This window comes from Aotus nancymaae, unplaced genomic scaffold (genome assembly GCF_030222135.1).
Source record: "Aotus nancymaae isolate 86718 unplaced genomic scaffold, 86718_ANA_hifiasm-v0.15.2.pri h1tg000011l, whole genome shotgun sequence".
NCBI lineage: Eukaryota > Metazoa > Chordata > Mammalia > Primates > Aotidae > Aotus > Aotus nancymaae.
Window position 1 is genome coordinate 85335118 of NW_026988422.1, and position 19352 is coordinate 85354469.

General features: G+C 44.8%; 1 protein-coding gene across 1 annotated transcript in view; it reads left to right on the forward strand.

The window, feature by feature from the left end:
* The window catches only part of DYNC1H1 (dynein cytoplasmic 1 heavy chain 1), an 87523-nt gene that overhangs the window by 23440 nt on the left and 44731 nt on the right, over nucleotides 1–19352 (forward strand). Inside the window, exons 9-27 of the mRNA XM_064375221.1 lie at nucleotides 57–236; nucleotides 1305–1454; nucleotides 5394–5540; nucleotides 8041–8181; nucleotides 8856–9032; nucleotides 9169–9279; nucleotides 9364–9483; nucleotides 10739–10978; nucleotides 12736–12891; nucleotides 13021–13134; nucleotides 13386–13496; nucleotides 13577–13786; nucleotides 13967–14113; nucleotides 14978–15144; nucleotides 15232–15405; nucleotides 17279–17444; nucleotides 17522–17710; nucleotides 17802–17996; nucleotides 18640–18922. Coding sequence (XP_064231291.1) covers nucleotides 57–236; nucleotides 1305–1454; nucleotides 5394–5540; nucleotides 8041–8181; nucleotides 8856–9032; nucleotides 9169–9279; nucleotides 9364–9483; nucleotides 10739–10978; nucleotides 12736–12891; nucleotides 13021–13134; nucleotides 13386–13496; nucleotides 13577–13786; nucleotides 13967–14113; nucleotides 14978–15144; nucleotides 15232–15405; nucleotides 17279–17444; nucleotides 17522–17710; nucleotides 17802–17996; nucleotides 18640–18922 — 3178 coding nt within the window. The remainder of the gene's footprint in view (nucleotides 1–56; nucleotides 237–1304; nucleotides 1455–5393; nucleotides 5541–8040; nucleotides 8182–8855; nucleotides 9033–9168; nucleotides 9280–9363; nucleotides 9484–10738; nucleotides 10979–12735; nucleotides 12892–13020; nucleotides 13135–13385; nucleotides 13497–13576; nucleotides 13787–13966; nucleotides 14114–14977; nucleotides 15145–15231; nucleotides 15406–17278; nucleotides 17445–17521; nucleotides 17711–17801; nucleotides 17997–18639; nucleotides 18923–19352) is intronic.

Here is a 19352-nt window from a genome sequence, read left to right on the forward strand (position 1 = left end):
GAATGAAGGAACAGAGTGAGTGGGTGTTTTAAATATTAAGTATTTCTTCCTTCCAGGTGGATGATCTGCTGATCATAGAAGAAAAAATAGACCTAGAAGTCCGTTCCTTGGAAACTTGTATGTATGACCATAAGACCTTCTCCGAGATCCTGAACAGAGTCCAGAAAGCAGTGGATGACTTAAATCTTCACTCCTATTCCAATTTACCCATCTGGGTCAACAAGCTTGACATGGAGGTAAGGGATAGAATTTGCTAGTGTGTTCCTCATTTTTCTTCTGCTGACCCTCCAGTGAGCTTATTAGTTTGTCATTAAAAAGCATTTTTCCTTGGGAATTAACTGTGATAGTTCAGTTCCCCTCCAAAATCTTATTTAATTAATGATAGAACTGAATTGTGGCCAGGCACAGTGGCTCATGCCTGTAATCCTAGCAGTTTGAGAGGCCGAGGCAGGCAGATCGCTTGAGCCCAGGAGTTCAAGACCAGCCAGGGCAATATAGCAAGACCCTGTCTCTACTAAAAATACAAAAACTAGCTAGGTGTGGTGACAAGCATCTGTAGTCCCAGCTACTCAGGAGGCTGAGGCAGGAAGATCACTTGAGCCCAGGAGGCAGAGGTTGCAATGAGCCGGGATGGCACTACTGCACTCCAGCCTGTGTGACAGAGTGAGACCCTGTCACAAAAAAAAAAGGAAAAGGAACCGAATGCTACATGTCAATACTCACATCAAGTCTAAGTTGGAAGCAGGAAGATAAGAGGCAGAAGAAAGTGTTCTCTTTATTTGCTGGATATTTGATAACTTCCTATTTGCCCTTCCTTGCTTTTCTTATGATTCAGGTTACCTTTCCTAGCCCTCCAGGCATCCTCTTCTGATGACCCTGCCCCTCCCCAACACCCAGTTTAGAAATCCCAGTCACATTCTGCCCCGGTCAATACCCCAGTAGGCGAGTGGGGACGGGGTAGAAGGTATGGTAGTGTGCGTAAAGCAAGCTTACCAATCCATGCCTTTTCTCATCGGGGGACTTCGGAGAGCACGTCATTGGAGATGTGGAGAGGAGGATATTTTATAGCAGAGGTTACACATTGTGAAGGATTGGTGATTCAGTATCAAAGATGGAGAACACAGCCTAACAAGTCATCTGTGGCTGGGAGAAAGTGACAAAGTGAGATTCTGAGAAGAGAGATACGAAGGCATGTAGTTAGGAACTGTGTCTTTGATTTGAAACACCTACCACTTTGTAATTAACTTGCTTTGTGAGCTGACTTTTAAAAGAAACACTGTTCTCTGATATAACATTGTCTGTAGATTGAAAGAATATTGGGCGTCCGTCTGCAAGCTGGCCTAAGAGCGTGGACCCAGGTTCTTCTTGGACAAGCTGAAGATAAAGCAGAAGTTGACATGGACACGGATGCTCCACAAGTTAGTCACAAGCCTGGTGGAGAGCCGAAGATCAAAGTGAGTGCTTCTGTGGCATTCTATGTGCCAATAAGTAAAATAACACGTACTCCCATTAAAAGTACCTATGAAAAGGTCAGTGTGGACACCTGGCAGATGCCACCTTAACCACGTGATGAAGGTCAGCGTCACCAGTGGCGAGTGCAGGTGCCATGTGCCCTCTGACATGATGTGACAGGAAGGGCAGTTCACCTCTGCACTCTTTCTCCAAAGTCTCTCACCCTCATGCAAGATGTTAACATTAAAGAAAGCTGGTAGAGGCTATGTGGAAACTCTTTGTGCTTCCTTTGCAACTCTCCTATGAGTCTAAAATAATTATTTTAACTCTTAAAAAATGAAAAATGAAATTTTAGGGAAAAAAACTACACTGTGGGAAAAAACTTGTTACCAAACATTCATGCAATAAATTGTTTCAAGAACTGCATGTAATCTGCCAGAGGTAAATGTTCAGACCATGACACTAAAACATATTTCACTGTTTTAACAAAAGTCTTAAGTCCACATCCTCTGGAGGAAGGTGGCAGCACAGTGGTCACCACACAGAGTGGTAGTCTTTGTCGCCCAAGCCATCTGTTTCCCATTTGTGTGGAGCTTAGTAAGCTTTCTAGATAGTTCAGTAATTCTTTTTTTTTCTTTTTTTTTTTTTCTCCCGAGACGGAGTTTCGCTCTTGTTACCCAGGCTGGAGTGCAATGGCGCGATCTTGGCTCACTGCAACCTCCGCCTCCTGGGTTCAGGCAATTCTCCCGCCTCAGCCTCCTGAGTAGCTGGGATTACAGGCACGCGCCACCGTGCCCAGCTAATTTTTTTTTTTTTTTTTTTTTTTGAGACGGAGTCTCGCTCTTGTTACCCAGCTGGACTGCAATGGCGCGATCTCGGCTCACCGCAACCTCCACCTCCTGGGTTCAGGCAATTCTCCTGCCTCAGCCTCCTCCTGAGTAGCTGGGACTACAGGCACGCGCCACCGTGCCCAGCTAATTTTTTTGTATTAGTAGAGACGGGGTTTCACAATGTTGACCAGGATGGTCTCGATCTCTCGACCTCGTGATCCACCCGCCTCGGCCTCCCAAAGTGCTGGAATTACAGGCTTGAGCCACCGCGCCCGGCCTAATTTTTTGTATTTTTAGTAGAGACGGGGTTTCACCATGTTGACCAGGATGGTCTCGATCTCTCGACCTCGTGATCCACCCGCCTCGGCCTCCCAAAGTGCTGGGATTACAGGCATGAGCCACCGCGCCAGGCCACGATAGTTCAGTAATTCTGTCAGCCCGGTGCAGTGGCTCACACCTGTAGTCCCAGCACTTTGGGAGGCTGAGGTGGGCGGATCACGAGGTCAAGAATTTGAAACCAGCCTGGCCAATATGGTGAAACCCCGTCTCTACTAAAAATACAAAGATTAACCGGGCGTGGTGGCGGGAACCTGTAGTCCCAGATACTTGGGAGAATTGCTTGAACCCGGGAGGCAGAGGTTTCAGTGAGCTGCGATTGCGCCACTGCACTCCAGCCTGGCAACACAGCAAGACTCTGTCTCAAAAAATAATAATAATTCTGTCAACTACAACTGTGTAAGTAGGCCCTATCTGCTGCTGTTGGTGGTGATATCAAAGGTATCTACCTTACTGTAAGTGTTTGTAGTATTTGTGTTATGTTTACCGATAAAAAGGCCTCACAAAACAGTAAAAACTTTGATCTGGGAGAAATAATTGGCTTTTTTTCCCTGTGTAGACTTTACCTTTTATTTTTTTTCTCACACTTGAAAAATGTTTTCACTTCTGAGTATTTTTATTTTCACTTTTGAATATTACTGTTATTGGATTTTCTTCCCCAGAGCATACTTTTAAAAATACCAAGTCCCGGGTCAGGCGAGGTGACTCATGCCTGTGATCCCAGCACTTTGGGAGGCCTAGGCAGGTGGATCACAATGTCAGGAGTTCAAGACCAGCCTGGCCAAGTTGGTGAAACACCGTCTCTACTAAAAGAAAATATAAAAATTAGCTAGGTGTGGTGGTGGGTGCCTATAATCCCAGCTACTCGGAGGCTGAGGCAGAGAACTGCTTGAACCCTGGAGGAGGAGGTTGCAGTGAGCTGAGATCACTTCACTGCACTCCAGCCTGGGTGACAGAGAGAGACTCCGTCCCAAAAAAAAAAAAATTAAATTAAATTTAAAAAAAAACACAAGTCCCAGAGAAACAAATGAGTTTTTCTAAATTGATACAGTTACAGTCATGCACTGCATAATGACGTTTAGGTCAATGATAGACCACATATACAGTGATGGTCCTGACGATTACTGTATTTTTTTTTTTTAAGACGGAGTTTTGCTCTTGTTGCCCAGGCTGTAGTGCAATGGTGCGGTCTCAGCTCACCACAACCTCCACCTCCCAGGTTCAAGCGATTCTCCTGCCTCAGCCTCCTGATTAGTGGGCATTACAGGCATGCCCCACCACGCCCAGCTAATTTTTTGTATTTTTAGTAGAGACAGGTTTCTCCACGTTGGTCAGGCTGGTCTCGAAATCCTGACCTTATGACCTGCCTGCCTCAGCCTCCCAAAGTGCTGGGATTACAGGCGTGAGCTACTACGCCCGGCTTGATTACTGTATTTTTACTGTACCTTTTATATGTTTAGATAAACAAATACTTACCATTGTATTACAATTGCCTACAGTATTCAGTACAGTAACATGGTATACAGGTTTGTAGCCTAGGAACAATTGGCCATGCCATATAGCCTGGGTGTGTAGTGGGCTCTGCCATCTAGGCTTGTGTAGATACATGCTGTGGAGTTTGCACAATGACAGAATCGCCTAACCGTGCATTTCTCAGAACGTATCCCTGTTGTGAAGCAACACATGACTATCTAGTGGAGACTGAGTTGGAATTCTTGTTTAGCTTAAAGCACTGGCAGGTGGCACAGACTTACCTGACCTTGGTCAACCTAAATCATTGCCTGACAATTGATACCTGATTTGTATCACTGCATCAGTGGTGCTAGTTTCTTGGGTCTCAATTTCGTTATATTGAGAGATCATCCTATACTATGTCAAATCAGATGAAGCTTCATTGAGTACCTGTTGTGTATTCAGTGCCTGTGGACCAGGGACCCAGGAGGAGGAGAAGCAGCACCTGCTGTCTGACTTACATTCTTTTGGAGAAGGCACAGATGACAAACATGGCATATAAGACCACATCTGACAATCTAGTGACAGACTTTGTGGTTCAAACTGAAGTAGTTTAGTAATTTAGAGAGAGAAGATGTTGAGTATCAAAACTATTTTATTGAGGCCAGGCACGGTGGTTCACACCTATAATCGTAGCATTTTGGGAGGTCGAGGTGGGTGGATCACTTGAGCGCTCTGAAGTTCAAGGCTAGCCTGGGCAACATGACGAAACCCCATCTCTATAAAAAAATATACAAAAATTGGCTGGGCATGGTGGTTCACGCCTGTGGTCCCAGCTACCTGGGGGGCTAGAGTCAGGAGGATTGCTTGAGCCCAGGAGGTCAAGTAAGCCATGTCACCACTGCACTCCAACCTGGGTGACAGAGTGAGACCCTGTCTCAAAAAACAAAAACAAACCAAAGGACTGAGCACGATGGCCTGTGCCTGTAATCCCAGCACTTTGGGAGGCTGAGGCAGGTGGATCATCTGAGGTCAGGGGATAAGAGACCAGCCTGCCCAACGTGGTGAAACCCCATCTCTACTAAAAATATAAAATTAGCTGGGCGTGGTGCCACATGCCTATAATCCCGGGTACTTGGGAGGCTTAGACAGGAGAATCTCTTGAACCCAGGAGGCAGAAGTTGTTGCAGTGAGCTGAGATTGTGCCATTGTACTCCAGCCTGGGCAATAAGAACATAACTGTCTCAAAAAACAACAACAACAACAACAACAACTTTTATTGAAATAGATTGCTGAGGAAATAATGAAACCTTTCTTTCACAGAATGTCGTTCATGAGCTAAGAATAACCAATCAGGTAATCTACTTGAATCCACCAATTGAAGAGTGCAGATATAAGCTGTATCAGGAAATGTTTGCCTGGAAGATGGTTGTACTGTCTCTCCCAAGGATTCAGAGTCAGAGGTACCAGGTAAGCCTTCGGCGACTTGGAGCACCTGACCAGGCCTCTCATGGGGCTCTGTGATACCACTTCTCCATGGTGCCTCTTTAAATAAGCTCTTGGTGTGTCTTTACAAACTCCAGACACCCAGGGGAAAGCTAGGGAGGCTTTGTGTGCCCTGACCATTTTTTCCGACTCATTACTTGGCATTTGTAGCGTGTTCACAGTAATCTCTTAGAACTCCTGTCCATGAGCTTCTTTGGGAATCCCAATTCCTGCTTCTCCCTCTCCCTCCCACCCCCCACTTTTCATTAGGGGAATTTTAAAACATACACAAAAGTTGAAGGAATCAAGAGCCCCCACGACACACCTTTACCAATATGTGGCCATTGATATTTATATTTTCTTCCCTACCTCTCCACCCTCACCAGATTATCTTAAAGCAGATCTCAGATATAATATACTCTTAGTATACTTTTAGAGCAAGAGGAAAGCTCAAAAGCCCAGTTAGTCCCCAGCCTCAACCCAGTGTTACTTCTAAATAAGACCAGTGGCTTTCAAACAAAAAGATGGCACAGCTTCTGCTATTGCAGACTCTTTCAGAATTTAGTGATCTTGTCAAGACATTATCCCTTGTCTTACCTTTGAACATAAACTCAGTTATCTTTTAGGGTTTTTTTGAGGTAGTTAATTGTCTATGACTAAAATCATGGTAATGTTTCACCTAATGCTGGGCACTGTCCAGCTAATCAGAACCAAGCTGTGAATATTGGTTTCTGCCCTTCAAGGAGTCTATATACAGTCCTCAGCATCTTTTTTATCATGTGTCTTCTGTTGTTAACCAGCCGTGTTTTTGTTTACATTGTTCTCTTGCTTATCTCCAAATTTAACAAACTAAAGCCAGCCCTCTCCTTGTGCCCTAGAACCCATCTCCTCGCTCTTGCTCAGCTGTTCTTGGGTCTTCTTTCAGTACCTAAACGGGACCCGATGTCCCCTGCAGTCTTCGTAAGGAAGCTCCTTTCTCAGGTGTTCATCCAGCCTCCTCCATCACTGCTCTGTGTGATCACCAGCGGTCCCACCCTGCTGACTAGTGGGCTTCTCTGTCCTTGTCTCACCTCTTAACTGCAGGATTTGATGGAGGCTTCCTCCTGCATGATGCACTGGACTCTTCAGAACACCATGCCTCCTGGTTTTCCTCCCACCTCAGTGGCTAGTCTCCTTTATTGGTTCCTCTTTTGCCTTCCCCTTAAATGCCCTCCAAATGTTCCGTTCCCTCTCCACTCCCAAGCACTCTCTTGTGATCTCATCTAGTCTTGTTGACTTTAAATGCCACCCACACGCTGACAGCTCTGTTCTCGTGTCTCCAGCTGACCCTTCTCCCGACTCCAGGCTTGTCTGCCCAGCTACCAGCATGGCATCTCCACTTGGCTGTCTGGGAGGCATGCCACACTGAGCATCTCTCCAGCCCTGCCTTCCCTGATCTTCCCTCAGTCTTTCACTTCCCATCCTTCAGTTATTCAGGCCCAAAATGGTGGTATCGTCCCATTGTGTGTCTCTTGAAAATGAATGCTGAGCTGTTTCACTGGCACCACCCTGTGCAAGGTACCATCACCTCTCATTTGGATTATTAATGTTCCCTCCTATCTGTTCTCTCTGCCTTTACCTCCCTAAAATCTGTTTTCAACACAGCAACCAAAGCAAGTCTTAGATTCTAAGTCAATCCTGAAACTCTTTTGGAGCCCTTTAATGACTTCCTATCTCACTCATCACGAAGCCAGAGCCCCACAGTGGCTTACTGGGCCAAGGCAATGCTTATTGTTTCTCTGACTTCGGCTCCTGCTGCTTCTCCCTTCACTGGCTGTGCCCCATCACAGTGGAGTCTTGCTGGTCCTCAAACATGCTGGTAGACTCTTGCCCCTGGGCCTTCTCAACTCAGAGGCCTTGGTGGCAAATATTCACAACTTACCCCTCCCCTCCTAGTTTCTCACAGCTGTTCCCTTCTCAGTGAGGCCTTTCCTGACCTTGCTGTTTGAAATGCAGCCTTCCCCATGTTGCGCCCACACTCCCTCTCTTCTCGCTCTTGCTCCGTAGTTACCTCTCACCACCTGACATTCTGTGTGTTTGATTTATTCCCTAATCACGTCTCTCCTCCCATAGAGTGTAAGTCCCTGTGAGTAGGGGTTTTTATCTGCTTGTTGTACCTAGAATAGTGCCTGGTACATAACAGGCACTCAAATAGTTAAAATGAGCAACTGGCTTTGTGCTCTCTCTAGCTGTTTTTGCATTGTGCCATTAGTGATGCCACATTTCTCTCTGTTGTGATTAATCTAATGTTTCTTTTATTGGTTGGATGAGTTAAATATAAGTAGGCTTTCTGGTTACTTGTGGCCAGGGTAAGTGGGTATTATCCCATAAATGCCATTTTGGTCATGAGCTTTTCTTGCAGTTCATTTTAATTAAGTAAGAGGTGACACTGAGATTAGCATTTTCATTTATACTACTTGCATTGATTTTGGCTTTGGTTGGCTAGGTGGGTGTACATTACGAATTGACTGAGGAAGAGAAGTTCTATCGAAATGCTTTAACACGGATGCCTGATGGCCCTGTGGCCCTGGAAGAGTCGTATTCTGCTGTCATGGGCATTGTAACTGAAGTTGAACAATATGTCAAGGTAAGACATTCCTCATTTCATTCAAATATGCATATAATCTATTCTAGATGCTTAAGAGTACAAGATATAGGCCCGGTGCAGTGGCTCACACCTGTAATCCCAGCACTTTGGGAGGCCAAGGTGGGCAGATCACCTGAGGTCGAGAGTTCAATACCAGCCTGACTAACATGGAGAAACCCTGTCTCTACTAAAAATACAAAAAATTAGCTGGGCGTGGTGGTGCATGCCTGTAATCCCAGCTATTTGGGAGGCTGAGGCAGGAGAATCAGTTGAACCTGGGAGGTGGAGATCTCAGTGAGCCAAGACCACACCATTGCATTCTAGCCTTGGCAACAAGATCGAAATTCTGTCTCAAAAAAAAAAAAGTACGAGATATAACGAACATGGAGCTAAAAGGTCTTGACTATGTGTATGGTTCACTAGATACTATTTGCTAATTTAAAGCCAAGAGTAAATGATAGGTTACATCTTTTGGAGTTTTAACCATGACATTTGAGAATAGTAAATTTTATTCTTTTTTGATAGGAAAATTCTGAGAATCTGAAGTGAGAATTTCTCTAATAGTGGTGAAAGACATGAACTTTCTTAATGGAATGTGAACGTAAGAGGGCTAGTATTCTACAAAATGAAAAATCAAAGTATTATTTAACTATTTAACTGTTTTTCATTTGCAGGTTTGGCTTCAGTATCAGTGTTTATGGGATATGCAAGCTGAAAACATCTATAACAGACTTGGAGAAGATCTCAACAAATGGCAGGCTCTCCTGGTCCAAATAAGGAAGGCCAGAGGAACCTTTGACAATGCAGAAACCAAGAAAGAGTTTGGACCAGTAGTTATAGATTATGGCAAGGTGAACTCTGCTGTCTAATTGAAAGGTGTCAGGGTAGCTGTAAAAGCAACATTTCTGTTAGACTAAAATTCATTTGAAGGATAAACACACCAGCAGGAAAGAGCTGATGATGTGTTGTGTGCTATTTCACCCTCAGGTACAATCTAAGGTGAACTTGAAGTATGACTCTTGGCATAAGGAGGTTCTTAGCAAATTTGGGCAGATGCTAGGATCAAACATGACAGAATTCCATTCCCAGATCTCAAAGGTGAGGACATAGGATTCTGCCTCTGTAAGCAGTCTATTGGTAAACCCTGGCTTTGTGATGAAATACTCCCCTCTTTCTCAACAGTCTCGCCAAGAGTTGGAGCAGCACTCAGTAGACACGGCCAGCACCTCCGATGCAGTGACTTTCATCACCTATGTGCAGTCTTTGAAACGGAAGATCAAGCAATTTGAGAAACAAGTTGAGGTGAGCTCTGTGAACATTTAAAAATTTGGCTTCTATAGTGTTTTGAATTCTGAGAGAATGTCCTCACTCAACCCTTAAGGCACTCTTTTCTTAGTATGGCCCACAGATCACCTCTATTATAACAGCCTGATTGTTAAGTCTGATTGTGATTGTAAAAACTCAGTGTAGGCCGGGTGCAGTTGCTCGCACCTGTAATCCCAACACTTTGGGAGTCCAAGGTGAGAGGACCACCTGAAGTCAGGAGTTTGAGACCAGCCTGGCCAACACAGTGAAACCCCATCTCTACTAAAAATATGCAAAAAATTAGCTGGGTGTGGTGGCACGTGCCTGTAGTCCCTCAACCTGGGCAACAGAGCAAGACTTCATCTCAAAAAACTAAATAAATAATTAAAACTCAATGCAGATGCTGGACATCTACTTGTGTTTTTTTTTTTTTTTTTTTTTTTTGAGACGGAGTCTTGCTCTGTCGACTGGGATGGGGTGCAGTGGCACAGTCTCGGCCCACTGCAACCTCTGCCTCTCAGGTTCAAACGATTCTTTTGCCTCAGCCTCCCCAGTAGCTGGGATTGCAGGCGCCCACCACAACACCAAGCTAATTTTTGTATTTTTAGTAGAGACAGATAGGGTTTCTCCATGTTGGCAAGGGTGGTCTTGAACTCCTGACCTCAGGTGATCTGCTTGCCTTGTCCTTCCAAAGTGCTGGGATTACAGGCGTGAGCCACCGTGCCTGGCCAGCATCTATGCTTCTTAAAGCTCTGCAGGTGATTCTTAGGCACAGCAAGGTTTGAGAACCACTGTTTTTGTCTTTTTAAAATCTTTTACTTTAATTGTTCTGAAGTCATCAAATTTGAGTATCCTTTTTTTTTTTTTTTTTGAGATGGAGTGTCTTGCTTTGTCACCCAGGCTGGGCTGGAGTGCAGTGGTGCATTCTCAGCTCACTGCAACCTCCGCCTCTCAGGTTCAAGTGATTTTCCTGCCTCAGCCTCCCGAGTAGGTGGGATTACAGGTGCATGCCACCACACCTGGCTAATTTTTTTTGTATTTTTAGTAGAGACAGGGTTTCACCATGTTGGCCAGGCTGGTCTTGATCTCCTGAGTTCCTGAACCACCACGCCTGGGGCCCAGCAAACCACTGTGGGGCTCTGGCTTCATGATGTTTTATAACTATAAAGTGCCTTCTCTTTCATGGGGCTCTGACAATAATTTCTATCATTGTCATAGAAGAAAAATTTGGCTTATTTTTTAACTCTCAAAGCTCTACCGCAATGGCCAACGCTTACTGGAAAAGCAAAGGTTCCAGTTCCCACCGTCGTGGCTTTATATTGACAACATCGAGGGAGAGTGGGGAGCCTTCAATGACATCATGCGGCGGAAGGACTCTGCCATTCAGCAGCAGGTGGCAAACCTGCAAATGAAGATTGTCCAGGAGGATCGGGCTGTGGAAAGCCGCACCACTGACCTGCTGACCGACTGGGAGAAGACCAAGCCTGTCACGGTGAGTCCCACCAGGTGGTGACCCAGGAGACTCCTAATCTATTGAGCACCAACTGTGTTCCAGGCGTTGTGCTAGGTAGTGGAGATAGAGCAGTGAGTGGAAAGGACAAGAGCCCCTACCCTCATGGAATCACTGAGCTCAGTGAGGGAGAGAGATAAAAATGGGCAAGAAGAGACAGGCGAGTCAGGTGGTGATGCTGCTGCAGACAGGCAGATGAGAGCGCTGGCTCGGTGGCCGCTGCTGTGCCTGAGGGTGGCGTGGAAGGTGTGGAAGGGGGCTGGCAGCTTGTGCTGATAGCAGAAGCGATAGTAGATAACAGTGTATTTGGTTTACTGGGAGTGGAATTCAAAATTCTATTTATCTTATTTTTTGCTCCCTTTGTTAATTTTGTTATTTCCTAAGGGTATGTGGAATTATCTGGAGAGCATATAAATACAAATGCCTGGACCTTTATTCCCTCTATAAATGCTGATCCACTTGGATTATGGTGGGTCCCAGGCAATTGGTTTGTTTTCTTTTTAATTTTCAAGTTTTTATTTATTTAGGAAATATAAGCATAGAAAAGACAAATGGAAAAGATGTGAACATATTTTGAATATTAATCTGGTTTTTTGGTTTGGGGATGTAAGTTTCCCACAATAGGCCTAATGACAGATTTAGCCTTCCACAAAGATCTGCTGGGTAATTGGCCCATTAATGGTTACGTAATGGTAACGGTTACGGTCCTGCCTGTAACCATTTCCGTGCCTCTGGGCCCCTGCAGGTTCTGCTCTGTGCTTACTTTTGGTTTGATGGTCTCTGCTTTTGCCAGTGCTACTGGTACTGCTAGGTTATGAGTGCTTGCTCCATCAGAGGAGTTGAGTATTAATCAATAGCAAGATTCTGGTCACCAAAATTTCAATATTTCTTATCACCTCACCTTGGTGCCAGTATTGTGTTAGAGTTAAACAAAAAAATATTTTTGAGGCGGAGTCTCACTGTGTCACTTAGGTTGGAGTGCAGTGATGTGGTCAAAGCTCACTGAAGCCTCAGTTTCCTGGGATCAAGCATTGTAGCTGGGACTATAGGCATGCCCTATAATCTCAGCTAATTGTTTATTTTTAGTAGAGATGAAGTCCCAGGCTGGTCTCAAACTCCTGAACTCAAGCAGTCTCCCCACCTTAGCCTCCCAAAGTGCTAGGATTACAGGCATGAGCCACCAAGTCCACCCTAATTAAAATATTTTTTTGATATTTTGCCTTAGTAGAAAACAGGAATATTTAAGCACCTCTCAAAAGTTATTAAAATGAAAAGTAAATATGCAAATAGTAGTGTTGATGCAAAATAGAATCTGTTTCCGGTGATTTCCCATCATTCTTCTCTTGGCTGAGTAGCTGATGTAACAGCTGTGTTCTCTGGGGAAGATGTGGCTGGCAGGCCCTGGAGGTTTGTCCTCTTTTATCACTGGGGATGTGCACTTGAGGCCGAGTCTGCTGCCTCTTCTCCCACCTCCCAGGGTACTGGATAAGAGAATGGCTAAATCAAGAGATGCTCCACCATACTATTTTTTTATTTATGTAAAATATTGATGTAAAAATAAAATTCACTACTGTACACACATCCAAAATGGACATCTTGTTGAATGTTTCCATATGAAGATGTGTGCAAAGAATCAGAAATGTCCAGAAGCCCTGCAGGCCCCGTGCATCATTTTAAAGCCTAAATGCTCATCTCCCCTGAGACTGTGCTCTGATTCTCTGTGCTCTGACTGCTTTCAGGGCAACCTTCGCCCAGAAGAGGCGCTTCAGGCTCTCACCATATATGAAGGGAAGTTTGGCAGGCTGAAGGACGACAGAGAAAAGTGTGCAAAGGCCAAGGAGGCACTGGAATTGACAGATACTGGGCTTCTCAGTGGCAGTGAAGAGCGTGTGCAGGTATAAACCGCCGGGAAGGGGTGGAGAATCCTGCTCCCCACCATTGACGTTGTTCATCTCCAGGGCCCTGCCAGATTCTGGGGTGATTTCTATTTCCAAAGTCAACTGCTTTGCTATTCTCAATCACAGGTGGCCTTAGAAGAATTACAGGACCTAAAAGGCGTTTGGTCAGAACTTTCTAAGGTTTGGGAGCAAATTGATCAGATGAAGGAGCAACCATGGGTTTCAGTACAGCCTCGAAAGGTATACCTCATGAAAATCGGTGTTTGTGTACGTCTGTTTTAACAGTTACAGACCTCATTCAGGAACTTGACAAACCAAGTTTATGTATTTGTATTGTGAGTTCATCAGATGTCACTTCATGTCCTGTATGTCATTTACATTATTCATCCAGAATATTGTAAAATTTATTTTGAAACCATTTTTTAAGGAAATATTTCACCATTTAAAGAAATGTTGGCAAGCTAAATACCATCTTGTGTTTCTCTCAACAGCTTCGACAAAATTTGGATGCCCTCTTGAACCAGCTGAAAAACTTCCCTGCCCGATTGCGACAGTATGCGTCCTATGAGTTTGTTCAAAGGCTTCTGAAAGGCTACATGAAGGTGGGTGGCCAGTGTCGCACGGTGATGAGTGTACGTTAGAAATGCACCTGCACAGATGACTTTGTGTACTTTCTCCGCAGATAAACATGCTGGTGATTGAACTGAAATCCGAAGCACTTAAAGACCGCCATTGGAAGCAGCTCATGAAAAGGCTTCATGTTAATTGGGTTGTTTCTGAGCTAACCCTTGGCCAAATCTGGGATGTCGACTTGCAGAAAAATGAAGCTATTGTCAAGGATGTACTGCTTGTGGCACAAGGGGAGATGGCTTTGGAAGAATTTTTGAAGCAGGCAAGTAATAGGACTGAACAGCTGCTTTTACATCGTGTTTCAGGCTGTTGTATAGATCTGAGCTATGTAAAAATAGAGCCTTGTCATCTGTAGTCTTTCTGTTTTCATAATACTTGGTCCCTTGTGCAACTGGTAAATGCCCACATAGTAATAACGCGCATCTTTCTGGTTTGAATTCAGATAAGAGAAGTGTGGAATACTTATGAACTAGACTTGGTTAACTATCAGAACAAGTGCCGCTTGATCCGCGGCTGGGATGACCTCTTCAACAAGGTCAAAGAGCACATCAACAGCGTCTCGGCCATGAAGCTTTCTCCGTATTACAAGGTGCTGTTGCTGGGAAAGCTTTCCCTCCCCACCAGTGGTCTTCCACACTTTCACTATGATATGTTTTCACTGACAGTTTCTAGTTACCTGTTTTTTATTTTATTTTACTTTTTGAGACAGAGTCTTACTCTGTCACCCATGCTGGAGTGCAGTGGTGTGATCACAGCTTGGTGCAGCTGTGACTTTCTGGGCTTAAGCGATCCTCCCACCTAGCCTCCAAGTAGCTGGGACCACAGGCACGTGCCACCTTGCTGGGCTAACTTTTTATGTTTTGTAGAGACGAAATCTCACTGTATTGCCCAGGTTGGTCTTCTGGTCTTGAACTCCTGGACTTAAGCAGTCCTTCTGCATTGGCCTCCCAAAGTTCTGGGATCACAGGCATGAGTCACCACAGCCAGCCAATTCTTGTGTTTTTCTTGTTTGTGGGTTTTTTTTTTTTTTTTTTTTTTTTTTAAGACAGAGTCCTGCTCTGTCACCCAGGTTGGAGTACAATGGAATGATCTTGGCTCACTGCAACCTCTGCCTCCCAGGTTCAAGCGATTCTCCTGCCTCAGCCTCCTGAGTAACTGGGAGTACAGGCATGTGCCACCATGCCCAGCTAATTTTTGTAATTTTAGTAGAGATGGAGTTTCACCATGTTGACCAGGCTGGTCTCGAACTCTTGACCTCAAGTGATCTACCTGCCTTGGCCTTCCAAAGTGCTGGGATTACAGGTGTGAGCCATTGCGCCTGGCCTACTTGTTTCTTAAAATGTGAATCATATTACTTCTTGATATCCTAATCTGGATTTTTTTCAATGAGTTTTGGCATATCTGTGAGTAAAAAGGTTAGCAGTTCACCTCTGCCCCCTTGTCTATCCACCAGGTTTTTGAAGAGGATGCACTCAGCTGGGAAGACAAGCTAAACAGGATCATGGCTCTGTTTGATGTGTGGATTGATGTGCAGAGGCGGTGGGTCTACCTGGAAGGCATCTTCACAGGCAGTGCAGATATCAAGCACCTGCTGCCAGTGGAAACCCAGAGGTTCCAGAGGTATGGGCTCCAGCCAGAGAGCCAGATATTGCCAGTGACTGGTAACTACTCAACAAAGGCTGACGTATGTTTTAATTTCATTTGTAGCATCAGCACTGAGTTTTTGGCTCTAATGAAAAAAGTGTCCAAGTCTCCCCTTGTTATGGATGTTCTGAACATCCAGGGGGTACAGAGGTCTCTGGAAAGATTGGCAGACCTGCTAGGAAAGATCCAAAAAGCATTGGGAGAATACCTGGAAAGAGAGCGGTCGTCTTTCCCCAGGTAAGATCCTCGCTTTGACTTGGCCTGGAGTCAAATTGAGTTTCAGTTGTGCATTTTTCCAGCCACCTTCTTTCCCTTCTGGGCCTGTGTTTGTTAGTTTTGACATCAAGGATTTTGTTAGCCAATAATACATATAATGATTACCATTCCCTTCCCTTTCATGCAGTGATTACTAATTGTACCTACCTTGAATTTATTAAATTGTCCTACTTTGGATTTCTTAAATCCTCAATTTAACTATCATCCACCCTCCAGGGCAGCTTGCATTGCATCTCTTCAGTGTTTACCTCTGACAGTTTTCTTTTTTTTTGAGATGGAATCTTGCTCTGTAGCCCAGGCTGGAATGTAGTGATATGATCTCAGCTCACTGCAACCTCCACCTCCCAGGTTCCAGTGATTCTCCTCCCTCAGCCTCCTGAGTAGCTGGGATTACAGGCACGCGCCACCACACATCCAGCTAATTTTTGTCTTTTTAGTAGAGGTGGGGTTTCACCATGTTGGCCAGGCTGATCTTGAACTCCTGACCTCAGGCAATTTGCTCGCCTTGGCCTCCCAAAGTGCTGGGATTGCAGACATGAGCCACTGCACCCAGCCTCTGACAGTCTTCTAAGTGGCATCTTTTCTTTTCTAAATAATTTGCTTAGGATGAATTGGACAGGTTTTTTAAAAAAAAAAAATAATAGGCCGGGTGTCGTGGCTCACACCTGTAATCCCAGCACTTTGGGAGGCCAAGGTGAGCAAATCGCCTGAGGTCAGGAGTTCAAGATCAGCCTGGCCAACATGGTGAAATCCTGTCTCTACAAAAATTAGCCAGGCATGATGGCGGTTGCCTGTAATCCCAGCTATTCGGGAGGCTAAGGCAGGAAAATTGCTTGAACCCAGGAGGTGGAGGTTGTAGTGAGCTGAGATCACGCCACTGCACTCCAGCCTGGGCGACAGAGCAAGACTCCATCTCAAAAACAAAAAGAGTTAGTAAAGTAACTCACTAAAGCAAATGACATGAAATTCTTTTTTCTTTCTTTCTTTTATTTTTTTTTATTTATTTATTTTTTTGAGATGGAGTTTCACTCTTGATACCCAGGCTGGAGTGCAATGGCGCAATCTCGGCTCACCACAACCTCTGCCTCCTGGGTTCAGGCAATTCTCCTGCCTCAGCCTCCTGAGTAGCTGGGATTACAGGCACACGCCACCATGCCCAGCTAATTTTTTGTATTTTTAGTAGAGATGGGGTTTCACCATGTTGACCAGGATGGTCTCGATCTCTTGACCTCGTGATCCACCCGCCTCAGCCTCCCAAAGTGCTGGGATTACAGGCGTGAGTCACTGCACCTGGTCGTCTTTCTTTTTTTTTTTTTTTTTTTTTTGAGATGGAGTTTCACTCTTGTTGCCCAGGCTGGAGTGCAATGGTGCAAACTCGGCTCACCGCAACCTCTGCCTCCTGGGTTCAAACGATTCTCCTACCTCAGCCTCCCGAATAGCTGGGATTACAGGCATTCAGCAACACGCCCAGCTAATTTTGTGTATTTAGTAGAGACAGGGGTTTCCTGCATGTTGGTCAGGCTGGTCTTGAACTCCTGGCCTCGGGTGATCCATCTGCCTTAGCCTCCCAAAGTGCCAGATTACAGGTGTGAGCCACTGCACCCTGCCTGAAATTCTTTGCATTCATTGAATTCCTCTTACTTCAAGATTTTATTAGGTAAGTGTGTATCTTTTGCCAAGGGCTGGAAGAAATTTGGATGTGATCTGAATTTGGGCTGGAGATTGCCACTACCCGCCACATCTTCTTTCCTTTCCTGCAGTTTGAAATTTTGCCTTGATTCACCTTACACGTGTATATAATATTTTAGCAACTTGAGTGCTGTTTTAATTTTAGGTTCTATTTTGTGGGTGATGAAGATTTGCTTGAAATCATTGGAAACAGCAAGAATGTTGCTAAATTGCAGAAACACTTCAAGAAGATGTTTGCTGGAGTTTCAAGCATCATCCTGAACGAGGATAACTCTGTTGTTTTGGGTATTTCATCTCGGGAAGGAGAAGAGGTAAATTTATATTGTAACTTCTAAAACTTCTCTTGTATTTTTGCACACCTCATTTCTTAAAATTGTATTTATTTCAGGTTATGTTTAAAACTCCTGTGTCAATTACTGAACATCCCAAAATCAACGAGTGGCTGACACTGGTAGAAAAGGAGATGAGAGTCACCCTGGCCAAACTCCTCGCTGAGTCTGTCACGGAAGTCGAGATTTTTGGTAAAGCAACTTCAATTGACCCAAATACCTACATCACTTGGATTGATAAATACCAGGTAATCTATAGTAGGAGTGAGTGGGCTCACAACGAAAACACTGAGCAATCTTTAAAATCATCGTTTGGGATCTTGTTTCTGTGTCTTTCAGGCCCAGCTTGTGGTTTTGTCAGCCCAGATAGCCTGGTCTGAGAACGTGGAGACTGCACTGAGCAGCATGGGCGGAGGTGGCGATGCCGCGCCCTTGCACTCCGTGCTAAGCAATGTGGAGGTCACCCTCAATGTGTTAGCGGACTCTGTCCTCATGGAGCAGCCCCCACTCCGAAGGCGGAAGCTGGAACACTTGGTTAGTCTCACACCTGACTCCTTCCTTACCAGTTAGACTCTTACACCCTCAACCATGCAATTAAATGGAAATCATGCTTGAAAAAGGTTTTAGTATCAAGAACAGTGGATGGTGTATGGATATCCTCTGAGGGTGGGCATTTGGCTCTCTGTCCTTATTGAAAGGTAATCTCAGGGGTATGCAGGGGTTACACGACATCACAGTAGAGAGGAAGGGATCGACCTCGGTCAGGGTCTCCCGCTCTTTCCGTCTTCTCCCCAGAGAGGGGCCACAGCAGTGCTAAGCTGCACAGTGTGGGCCGTGCCTGCTCCAAGCCCCATGGTGGCGCATGGCAAGACTCTTGGGACAGACATCAGAAAGCTAACCTTCCATCGTGTTTTAGGATAGTTGCAGAATTTGAAAATACTTAAAGCCAGGTGCTTCTGTTTCTTTGTTTTTGCTGCAGCTCTGGGTTCTGTGTAATACCATTGCATGAGTAACATTTCTCTCATCTCTGAAAGTGAATTTGCCTTTTGGAACATTTACTGAAAGCCACTGTAACTGGACCTAGAACCTCAATTTAAGTTTACCAGTTCACAAACCCAGAGAATGCACTGTATTGCTTTAGTGCAGACGAACTTTTAAAGTGACTCTCTTTCTTCAGATTACAGAGTTGGTTCACCAGAGAGACGTTACAAGGTCCTTGATCAAAAGCAAGATTGACAACGCCAAATCTTTTGAATGGCTCAGCCAGATGCGATTTTACTTTGACCCTAAGCAAACTGATGTGTTACAGCAATTGTCAATTCAAATGGCAAATGCCAAATTTAACTATGGCTTTGAGTACCTCGGTGTTCAGGACAAACTGGTCCAGACCCCCCTCACTGACCGCTGCTATTTGACAATGACACAAGCCTTGGAGGCCAGGCTGGGGGGTTCCCCATTTGGTAAGTTCTTCCACAGATCTGGACAGATGGAATCATATAATGAAGTGTTTAAAGATTAATGATTTGAATGTTGAATGTACCTCTTAATTACGTTGTGTATACATTCTAAAATCTTAAATTTGTTTGCATTTATTACTACTTTGATTTTTTTTTTTATTTTTTTTGGATACGGAGTCTTGCTCTGTTGCCCAGGCTGGAGTGCACTGGTGCAATCTTGGCTCACTGCAACCTCTGCTTCCCGGGTTCAAGTGATATCCTGCCTCAGCCTCCCAAGAAGCTGGGACTACAGGCGCATGCCTGTATTTTTGTATTTTTAATAGAGACACAGTTTCACCATGTTAGCCAGGCTGGTCTCAAACTCCTGAGCTCAGGCAATCTGCCCACCTCAGCCTCCCAAAGTGCTGGGATTACGGGTGTAAGCCACCACACC